Genomic DNA, 12101 nt, shown 5'->3' with positions numbered 1-12101 from the left:
ATTTTAAGTGCTGATCTTGGCACGTGGTCAACATGAAAGGTGTGAAATTCTAAAGAAAGGCATCTCACTGCCATTTATAAACTGGACCGTCAAACAACATTTAAAATGTGAAATAAATATATACATTTCTATCTTGCCATTGAAAATGAACAAAACAAAGCAGTATTGTGTTTAGTAAAGGTCTACACTTGGTGTCAAGTTTTCAGCTGCATCTAGAAATCACACAAACGGCTACTTCCTCTCTACTTTTGTCAGAACAATTTCAAAACACTTTTATTTCCTCTTTTCTGCAGGCTTGTAGATATCTTTGTGCTGCTCTTTGTTTAGTTTAGGAGCTGTTATATCTGATATTTAAGTACGACGCTTCAACGTTACTACATGCAGTTTTTTTCTTCTGTGCACATAAACAACTCCTAAATCTATAGATTAGCAGTATGTTAAAACAGTAGAAGTAGGGATGAAGACTTTGTTGTAGCGTCAAGACGCAGTAAACATTGTAGACGGGAGCCGACAGAAAAACACCCCATACATACAACGCACAAAGATTGAAGTGAAAACAGTGTAAATATGCATTTATTCCTGGCTGCATCGCTATTGTTTGATTTTAACGTCATCTCTTATAATCCCAAACCATAACAGATGATCGCTAAGGCATTCTAGATGGAACAACAGATTTTAATGTCCTCGATGACTCCAATCCAATCAAAAATGTATGATTATGAGTGCTGCTGGCTCCTGAAGGTCTTTCAGCTCTAAAACAGATTATGTATCATATGATGAGGGCGATGCTGTAACCACTCCAAATCAACTTGAACCTCACCTCAGATAATCCTCCCATTTTAATGTATAAACTGCTCATGATAACATGTTTTCCTGCCAGATGCTGACCGGCGGTGCCGAAAGAGTTTTTTGAAGGGATATAAAACACCAAGTTAGATGTGCATTCATGTCTTTATTAGTTTTTTGTGTTTGTTTTGGATATAACAAAACGGTCTTGCAGATGTGTACTCAGTTATTATCTTCAACAAGCACTTGAACACCGAAAAAGTTTTGCAAAAATCAATACATTATACACAATAATACAAATTAAGTCAATGAATAAGGCACATTAAATAGGACCCGTATAAATTACAAGAAAGAAAAGTTACTGTGCAGTGTAATCAATTAATGATTAATTCAAGAAAAGGCAGCGGCAAACGGAAAAGTCTTGAGGCTTGATTTAAACATAAAAGAGTTTTTATCCACTTTCTTGGAGAGAAGGCCACATGCATTTTGGTTCTGATTTGCTAACATTTCAAAACAATACCTACTTCAGACCAAGAGGTATGTCTCTCTTTTTTTTAAAAAAGCGTGTCACTGCATCTTCTCTCTCCGGTGAAAAGCAATACTATATTTGACACTTTCTCCAGCTGGCATCACTTTCAGATAAAAAGGGAAATGCATACTATTCACTGGAATTACAGTGGCAGCCACTGAACATGTCCTTCTTCTTGCTTTATCCAGAAATCAGGAAAGCAAAACAGAATCTGATATCTTTCAATCAACTCGACAAAGAAGCGTTGAAAAGAAACATAAGGGACTACATCTGAAAGCCACAGTCCTACAGCTTCTGCTGCGACCTGATAAGACCTAAGCTGATGCCGATGCTATGTACACGCCATTTGCAAAAGGCCTGCTTAATTAACTCTTGGCTGCCGATGGTGACCCATTAAGTAGTTAGCTGGTACGGGCGGTGAGTAAACACATCTGCTGGAGGGGCTTTAAAAGGATGTGTGACAGATGTAGCCATTCCCTTTTCCACGCTCTCCATTTAAATAATTCACCATGCACTGACAATCCCCGCACCCAGGACCACCTGCATGGAACAGCGGAGCCCGGGAACTTCCGACTCTGTCCATCTGTCTGCTTCTGCTCCATCACCGCTACCGGTGCACAGGGCGCTCCGTAAGCACGGCTCTACTCAGCCGAAGAAGAATCGTCTTTTCACTGCACATCGCGTCAACCAGTATCCCCTCTTAAACCATGTTTTGTTACACGCAAGGCTTTGTCCTGGGGAAACATTGCTTTAACTTCTGACTTGACCTCAAAAACGTGGTCGCTGGGGAACATATTTCAGATGCAGCAGTCACTCGCTCTGAGGTGCTCAGCGGCAGCTTCCCGTTCCACTGGGAACGTGAAGCAGGCGGTTCCACATTCTGCTTGGAAGTCCAGGAATCACAGCATCCTCAGTTGGTCATCTAACTGTGTAGGAGCACTCACTGCGGAGGCATCATCTGTCCTGACAGCTGCGGCATCAGGCAAGAAATGCTGGCATCTGCTGAATCCCTTCCTTCCCCGCTCCCTCCCCCCTCAGTGTATCCCCATTAGGAGACCCAGCATCCCCTGCTGGGCCGTCGATCGAGAGGTTAAGTGGCTGCGCTCTTGCATCAGCATGTCCTCACCTGGTGTTTTCACAATAACGGTGGAGAGCATAAAATAACTGAGGGGGGAGTCGACACCTGCTTTACATAGCAGGTACAGTAGCTAATGCTAATGCTCGTCAATAATTAAACAGGCTGTCCTGGGGCTGCTGCTGCTAGCAGTGGCTTCACTCCATCTGCTCCAGTGGGGCTATGAAGATGTCCTGTTGTTTGATTGTCCTCCGTGTTGTGGGACACAGACATGTTGAATGGGAATTGATTGCCATATAATAAGATTGGAACCAGTTCTATTTGATTAAAGGATGCAAGCGGCAACGTTTAACCTCAGACTTATTATGTCTGATGATTCAAGGCTTTCTCGGTACTGGAATCAAAAAGAGAAATAAACATTCAATTAAAAAAATTCTGCAAATTAGACTTAGGGCGGGTTGAAAACTAAAGGTTGGGTTCCTGATTGGAACCGATGCCAATTGTTCTGGTTTGCATTCACAAAGATATAACTCCAGTTGTCCAGGAATTGTAAACAAAATCATGTAGTGGAAATGTTGTTTGACTATGGGTTATACAATAGGCTCCGCATAGGACTCAGAAGCTGCCTCGTTGCGTGTGATGAACTTACTTACCCTGTGACAAGAGCATGTGGATGAAGCAAATTTGACTTAATGAGCAACTTGTTCCTTGGCTGACTGTTTAACTGGGCTCAACATGCTGGTGTAAAAACACCCTCAGGAAAAGTTTTAGTAGAAGAAAAATCACTGGATCTAACCGCAGCGGACATCAAGTTTTTCAATTATTGTCATATTGTTTTTTGGAAATTCAAAAATATTCCCAACAAAAGTAAAAGCTTTGTGGCAAAAAAAGTAGTTTTTTTTGCATCACACTGATATGGTCCTCTAAATGACCAGCTGCCTTGTCAGAAAACATCAGTCAGTTAGAGTGGATGTGTTACCATGGAACACAACTTCTCATCTGGTCCCCAGGCTTCGTGAGGTCGAGTTCCCCCCCTCCGTCAGAACTTCTGCCACACAAACTCTTTCAGAGTGATGACTGCTGGATGCAGAGTGACAGGACCTGCATATGCTCTGCCGTGAATTATTCAGCCTCCTCAATTTTCACATCTTTAAGGGAAGTTTGAAAGTCATTAGCGTCACCATTGTCAGCCGCTCCAGCTGTATCAAATCACCAAAGCTTAGCGTCACAGCAGCCTTACTTTCTGACAGATTATAGCGAGCCCTGGGACAAAGTATTTCTAACGTGGAGCAAGAGATCTGCTGAAGGAAGAATCCTTCTGCCATTCAACTGGTGTCCCTACCACGCTTTCTACCAAATGTACCATGACAATCCGCCCCTCATTTCCAATTTATTCAAACATAACTATGAAACCACCAAGCAGCTGAAGCTCTCTCCTCGGTGTCACACACTGATTTTCACCGAAGTTAAAGATAATGACGGGGAGCGTGACAAATAAATGATTCACCCGGCTCCTTTTTAAAGTCATTCAGCTGCCTTTTTCCCTTTGTTTAAACACTTGTTGACCCTCTTTATTTCCTGTCTGTGTGTACATTTCTCTATGTAACATTCACTAATGGCCCTCATCGCAGAAACAAATAATGTAACTGATAATCATCACTAGATATGCGAAGTGGACAAAAAAAGATGTAACTAACCATGTTTTTTTATCAATGTATGTCAGGGGTTTATTTTCAAGTAAGCTATCACCATTGTTTGCCATAAACTGTCAGGAGCTAATGAAGAACATCCAGTTTCTTCCTTTGTCTGACCAAAAGTAATTTTCAATGATCAAACAGATAAAATCAGAGGAGCAGGAGACATCTAATTAATGTAATTTCTTTCTTGGCGAATTCTTTTAACTATTAGATAATTATCAAAATACTCCGATTCATTTGTCGAGCGAATGACTTACCACCTTTTTTCTAATACGATGGCACAAACGGACCACTTTAGGTAGACATTGTCATCCAATTGCTAATCATTCTTTTGTTAATCTTCCTGGAACTTAAAGGGTGAGAATAAAAAGAGCATATATGACTTATGCCTCTGTGCTGGAGCAGATTCTGCCTACTCAACAGTAACTGGCTAAATTAGCACTCAGCGTCTCAGGGAGGGAGAAAAAAGGCCTCGCCAACTATGGTTGGGTTGTGGTGCGTTAAGGATGTCCAGCGATGTCAGGCGAGGTGGGGGTTTGTTCGTCAGTGTAACTCGCTTGGGAGCCTTCTTCCTTCACACGGCGAGGTCCACACCTCCAGCTTGATTAACAACCTGCCCACCATTATCACGGATTGAGGGTGTCAGCTAAATTAGCCTCTCCCCTCACCCATTCAGCACAAGCACTTAGTTAACATGCAAGGACCTGCAGCGTTCTTCTTTAATGTACATCCACACCTCAACAGAAAGGTAGAAACAGCGCACTTTGAGCATATCATAGTTTGTAGAATAAACCGATGTAATCATTTCTGTTTAAGAATTAATACAAATTCCATCATAACCTTTACTAAACGTTCAATACAGTTTGTATTAAAAACTCATACTAACTACCTCTCTATAACCATTGATACTAATTGTCTTCTACTTGCATTATTTGAGCCTGCACTTTGTATATTGTCTGTTTTAAAAAAAAAAAAAAAAAATCTAAAAAACAATCTACATTGCTAAACCATTCCTTACGGTCCGTCCACACAGCGGCGTGCGTTGAAGCTTGCTCCATTCACTTGAATGGGGTGACGTCACGCTTCGCCGAACTGCATTGTGGGGAGTGTAGCTACGCGTTGCTCGCTGCAAAAGTTGAGCCATGTTCAACTTTTGAAGCTTCTGAAGCTTCGGTGGAAGCGTCAGCCAAATCCCGTGTATGCTGGGAGAGACACACCGCAGGTCATTTCCTCATATGCCAAAAAATGGAGCAAGCTTCAACGCACGCCGCTGTGTGGACGGGCCGTTAAAGAAGATTTAAATGCTACAAAAAAAATATATTGACCTCAACGACTACAGAATAGGTGATTGCATAATAGAGTAGAAAAGGGAAACTGGAGACACCAACAAGTTGTGTTAAGTGTCAGAGTTCATTCGGTTTTAAAGTTCCATGAATTGGATTTTAAATATTTATCTGGGGTAAATTAGGAAAGGTGCAAAGGAGTCACTTTAGAATATTTTGAACCCTCTGCATAGTAATGGACACATGGTCAGGTTGCTCATCTGTTCTGAACCACAGGAGAATTGGAGGCCCGAGGCACTGCCTGAGGCGAAATCCAAAGCAAAGAGCTCTCTTGTTATTATTCCGCAGCACCAGTTTTTATGCAGGCCTCCCCTGTACGCTATACACTCACAGCTGGCCCCTCACACACAATACCACTCTGCCTACTTTCTTTCTCTCCTTCTTTTTGTGTTGTGGGGAGGATTTCAGGCGTTCCATGTCCTGAATTCTCATTAAACCTGCAGTAATTGGATTGGGCGTAATAGACATATGGAAATTGCGGTGCCGTTCATCATTAGGGTTTTAATTGCGCCCATTTTGGCTTCCGCGTTTCCCCCTCTAAATAAGTCATAGGAGTTCACGAGCCTTGTTACTGCCAGTCAGGTTACTTCATCCCCTCACGCTGACGGCCGTGATAATGAGACCATTTCCTCCCTCTGAGTTTGAGCATTTACTTTGTACCCATTGTGTTCTTTACTGAGCATTGTGTTAATGTGAGCAGTGCACTCCTTTTACAGGATTTGCATGTGAAACAACACAATTTAGCGCTTTTTTTCTGTCACTGGAAGTCATATTGGACGTTTTGTAGAACCCTACCAATTCATGAGCTTGAGAAAAAAAAGAAAATCTGTTGCTAATTCATCAGCGGATGTTCGTATTGTAACTCTTTTTTTAAGTATTTGAAGCCTCTTTCTTTTACTCGAAGCCAAACAGTTTTGGCTATTACCCCTTTATATTTAATTAAAGGGTTGTGTCAAAGATATCTACTGAAAAACACCCTCTCTAAATCTATATCCAAAAAGAAAAGCATGCCTTTTTTTGGTAGATAAAAATAAAACAAGCCTAATCTATGAATTTGCATTTACCTCTTGGAGATCAGGCATGATATTTACAGTTAAAGAATAATCTTTTCTATCAAAGCAAAACTATGACCATACATTCTAACACAGCTGGAAAATAAATGATTTAAAAAAGAAAATACACCTAAAATACAACAAAAATGGCTGCATTTATATAGTAGTTTGTATGGTAGATTTTGTATCCAAAGTGCTTTACAAGTTTCTTCTCATCCATTCACACACACTCACATTCCATTGGCTGCAAGCTACCACGTAGGTGCTAGCCTGTCCATTGGGAGTAGTTTTGGGTTGGGGGGCTCAAGGACACTTGGACAGGTGGAGCTCTACTTCCTGACCCACAGGTGCCCCTTTTAAAGCAAAATATGACTCATAAATGCATAAAAATGCAGCATGGAACAACATTTCTACGCCTGCTGGTAAATCAGTAAATGTTGCTTTATGTTGTTAATGTATTTTCTGATGGATTAATGGTAGATGCCTCGAAGACAAAGTAATAAGACGCATGTTTCTTCTGCATTTAATGTCAATGCAGTCCACACATTGGATATAATTATGTGAGACTAATTCAACTCTGGTCTTTACAGGACCATGGATGTTCTCATCAGCCTCAACCATGGCAAATCCTTCATCTCCAGCTCCTACACCATCACTGCGTCCACATGTGTGAGTCTGGATGACTTTCTTATTCATACCAAAATGAAAGCATCTGAGATGATAATGGACTCTTATATTCTTTCCTGTATTTTCCACCTTCTAGTTTAAAAACTGCTCTCTTCCTGCTTCTCTTCTCTTTTGGATGCCATCCTAATAAGTAGAACTTCCTCATCCTCTGTTCCAAGATCATCATTTGTTTTCTGTAGTGAGTTCACAGTTTCTCACTGTATTTTCAATTGCAAAAATATGAAAGCAATTCAGTTCTCTTATGTTGACAATCAAGTAAAATTGTAAATGAAAGGCTCAATATCATCAATGAGTAAAATATGTGACCCGCTCTATCGAAATCAGTCGGAAGTCGCAACGGCTCATTTCAAAATAAACGTGAATTTGTGTAAATAAATAGTTTTTTGGGGTTCGGGTGTTTTGTTTGATTTTAAATAAACAAAGTCTTGGCTTTCAGAATATGAAACTTTTATTTCCAAAATCACACGATAAATTCATTTTTGAAGCTTGTAAAGGGAAGATGACAGCTCTCCCTCGCCACTCTGCTGTTCCTCAGCGTCGCCCCCCTCCCTCCGGCTGAAATTATGAATGTAAGGCGTATAGTAATCATAGATAACACGGCAGGGTCCGTTACAGTTTGTTTTCATCTGATTTCAATTAAACAATGTCTTGGCTTTCAGAATATTAAACTTGTTTCGGCAAATTCAGATGATAAATACAACTTTGAAGCTTGTAACGACATAATTACAAGCGGAGAACGGAGTAACTTGACGTCACAGCAGGCAAAACAACAGCCGGTGTTTCTCGTGAGTGTTTTCCCCGGGAAACAAACACAATACACACAAACGCAAAAATACACAAACACACACACACACATACACACACACACTCGCGAGCTTCCCCCAGACCAGTAATCCAAACGAAAATATCTTCCCTCCGTAGTATTTTGATCATTTGCTCCGCTAATAATCAATCAGATTGATGGATTCCAGAGAAGAGGAAACTTTGAAGGCCTTTTTCTCAAAATGATGACTCGGTGACAGTCATTATATAATGTGACATATTTTGCTTAATATTTGGAGTACAAAAACAATCTTGATATCATTAGAAAGCTAGGAATCTCCTCTTTCCAACAGTGTATACAACTCAAAATGTGTCTCCGGGTCAATGCGACTGATTTCGATAGAGCAGGTCACATATACACTTTAAATTATTACTTTAATATTCTGACAAAAATGATGATAAAACTTTGTAATATAATTATGGTCATTTTAAGGGAGGATAGGTTTTTACCCTTGACAAATGATCACAATCATACACAAACAAGTTAAAGAGATATCCCAGAGAACTTGATTACCTCGAAATGTATACATTTTCATTAATTAAGTCTTGCTGAATTCAACCTAAATAGTAGTAATCAAAGAAAAAATAATGCCATAAATCATAATGCAAAAAAATGCCCTTTTAATGGGATAAACTCAATTCAATTATGTCATTTTGCCTCCTTGCGTGTGACCAACCTATACCAAATGAATGTTTTGGTTTATCAAAAGGTTGTAAATATCCCTCATTGTCTGCATCTCATCTTAAATAATTCTCCACCAGCTAATTATCAGACATTTTGATAATTATGCAGGGGAAAATTCAAAATGTTTTTGTATTAAACTCGTGACTTTCTCCTTGCAGTCGGATGGTTGGGCAGTCGCAATTGTCTTCCTGGTGCTGCTGATCCTCGTCGCTCTGGCCCTCATGTGGTGGTTCTGGCCCCTTTGCTGCACAATAGTGAGTGTTGCTACACTGCTCATAACATACTCAACTTTGGGCAACCAGATCTCTACGATGTATTTGCTCTGAGTTGCATGTTTGCCAGCACAGAACCATGCTCCTTCATGTAAAACAAAGTTGCTTTGAATATTTCTCTAGCTCTGATGATGGCGTCAAGCTTCCTGTTGTTGCAAATGTCTTAAGAAATTGGTTCAGCTGAAAATATTTCTTTTTAAATTGAGTTGTAGAGTGGAAAACCCAAAGCTGTAACAATATACCGGTGATGAACAGCAGGTCAGTGGCAGGTTTAACTGTGTCCCACTTCCATGCTACTCTGTGAGGCAGCGGGCTGTGAGGGGAAGTGGTGTCGAACATCTGCTCGGCTCCGTCACCCCCCGTTCACCTCGGTGGCTTAGCAACACCGCAGAGGAAGAACCTCAAACAGGAAATGGGGAAACCACATCCTGCATCAAGTTCTGAGAAGAGATGAAGTTGTTTCATAGTAAGCAAAGAGTGTAACAAACCAAAGATAAGATGAGGACACTGAGTGACAGATTGCACCAACGTTAACAAAATCTCTGTTTGCCCATGACTAACATTGGGCCTACCTGGGGACTGAAGTGATTATTAATAATCACAGAGATTATTTATGGTTTATCACTTTTGAATCTGTAATGCCCATTCTGTTTTGGTAAACGCAGAAATCTATTTGTATATTTGTGAAACGGGATTTCGAAAAGTGTCACGGTTAAACTCCTTATGAAGTGGTGAGGTGCCGCTCCACATTGCTTTTCTTCCTGACTGCAACGCTGTTGTGTGTGTGTGTGTGTGTGTGTGAGAGCGTTTCACATGTGTGTATGAGAGATGTTTACATATGTCTGTAAATGATTTTGGTTTCAGTTTGTGTGTGTGTGTGTGTGTGAGCAGGCTCAGATTGGCCATCGGGAGATTCAGGACTTTTCCCGGTGGGCCGCTGCCGTTGGTGGGCCGCTGCCGTTGGTGGGCCGCTGCCGTTGGTGGGCCGCTGCCGTTGGTGGGCTGCTGCCTTCGGTGGGCCTCTGGCTCTGGCATAGGTGGGCCGTGGACTTTCACAGCGCCGGTACCGCACCCGCCGCCGCAAACACCCTCTGTTGCGAGGCTCCGGCGGCTCCGGCGCAGTGAAAGTCCACCGCCGTTGCGAGGCTCCGGCTGTAACAGTCCACTACCGCCCGCGAGGACCCAGGTTCGATTCCGGCCTGAGGTCCAAAAGAAAAAAAAAAAAATCTCCCGTTCATCGCGTCCATTCGCGACCCACCTATCATATCTCTGTGCCCCACACTTTGAGAAACGCTGCGTTAGTGCAATGTGAATATGTTCCTTTGATTATCAAAAAAATAAGAAGAGACATTAATATATAACGTTTCAACATTTCTTATCAGCGTTTCAGGCCACGTAATAATTTTTCAAACGGCTCTGGCACTATAAAACCATCTTCCTGGTATAAACAAAAAACAATGACAGCACACCCTCACTCTTAACTTCATATCATAGTTGAGAACAAATGTCATTATATTTATATCTAAAACAACTAAACTAGCCAAAGTGACAAAATTAATGACATTATGAATAAAAGTACATTTTGGGTATTTCTTTTCAACCTTGAATACACTGACAAAACATTCAGCAAACAAAGTTAAAGGTTTTCATCTTTAGCACTGGAAAACTAATCTGATTGAATCTGCCTCATCAGTAATGTGTGTGGTTTGATCAGATTTGATTGATAGGGTCGGCAAAGTAAGCAAATATGTTCAGTCAAATACTGTTAAAGGGGCCATATTATGCAAATGTTCAGGTTCATATTTGTATTTAGTGCCTCTACTGTGACATGTCTCCATGCTTTAATGTTCAAAAAGCTCTTTATTTTTGTGCTGCAGCACCTGTTTTCACCCTCTGTTTGAAACCAGAGCCCAGTCTGCTCTGATTGGTTAGCTGGGCAACATATTTCTGCCAATTTCAAACCTTCAAGAGGCAGCTCAGAGACAAATGTCACATGTAATATAACCACAAGTTTTATAACTTTCGCAGAAAATATTGTTTTCTCATGTTTTAGGGCTGTTAAGGCTAAACATCTGATACAGCTCATTGACCAGTGTTAATACCTTGTCCACTCTAAAAAGGGGCCTTATTATGCTTTTTGGGCTTTCCCCTTTCCATTAAAGCAGGTAAACATGTCATAGTAGAAGCACAAACATACCAAAGAACATGAAAATTAGCATAATAAACCTTAAACCCACTAAATGTATAGAGAAGCAATAATAAAAGCATCGCAACGTCAGCTCACGTGCAAACATAACATTTTCTATATTGGTGCCTTATTTTCTAATTGTTTAATAACATAAGCAATTTATTTCAATTTCAAGTAATTTCTTGTAATTTGAGGCAGCATAAAAGGCAGAACTGACTCCTCTTTAATATCAAATAATATCTATTTTAATTAAATACATGTAAATATATAATATTGACTCAAGTAAGAACGCTGTGACGATAAAAGAGAATTTCATTACTAAGTGCCAACGTGTTTGTCCAAGGTTATTCATTATTTCCACAGATCGCCACATGTTACTGGTCCCTCGTGAACAGGTGGAACCTGAGGCTGTGTGTAATTAACAAATCTAAACTTGCGATGAAATTCTGAGCTCTCCTTAATTGTTTTCCTTTCAACAACTTGATTTTGCTTGATGGAGGGTATTTACTTCTTAAATCCGTTGTTTAAACTGCTCTTTAGTGTGGATATTCATAAAAAAACCCAGCTCTCATCGCCTTTGGAAAAAACAGCCTCACCCACTTAACCATTTACAAAAACCCACAGCAGATTATCGTTTGGGGCTATGGGAGAGGGGCCGCAGATGGTGCACCCTGGTCTTTTCTGTGTGTCTGCCTTTTTTTACCGAGATCTGATAAAGGCAAATTTTACCCTCCACCGCCGCTTCGCTCTCACCCGCACCGCCCCTTAACTGATAGACGTCACCTGGCTTTGTGGACCTGAAGGGAGCCCATCCAGGATGAGATGGAAGCATATTTTGGAAAACCAACAAAGGCATTAAAATGTAAACCCCCTGCAGCATGTCTGGCCGCGGACGTGTTTGTCTTGGTGGAGAGAGCTGCTGTTGCCTTCCATCGAGGGACGCGGCAGAAGAGGAGGGCCATGTG

The 12101-nt window shown here is 41.0% G+C and overlaps 1 protein-coding gene across 1 annotated transcript in view; it reads left to right on the top strand.

Annotated features, from left to right (window-relative positions):
* The window catches only part of antxr2a (ANTXR cell adhesion molecule 2a), a 77821-nt gene that overhangs the window by 17768 nt on the left and 47952 nt on the right, over positions 1 to 12101 (top strand). Inside the window, 2 exon segments of the mRNA XM_034118126.1 lie at positions 7073 to 7151; positions 8835 to 8930. Of these exon segments, the coding sequence (XP_033974017.1) occupies positions 7073 to 7151; positions 8835 to 8930 (175 nt within the window).

This window comes from Trematomus bernacchii, unplaced genomic scaffold, assembly GCF_902827165.1.
Source record: "Trematomus bernacchii unplaced genomic scaffold, fTreBer1.1, whole genome shotgun sequence".
Lineage (NCBI taxonomy): Eukaryota > Metazoa > Chordata > Actinopteri > Perciformes > Nototheniidae > Trematomus > Trematomus bernacchii.
This window is presented reverse-complemented; position numbering and strand designations above follow the sequence as displayed.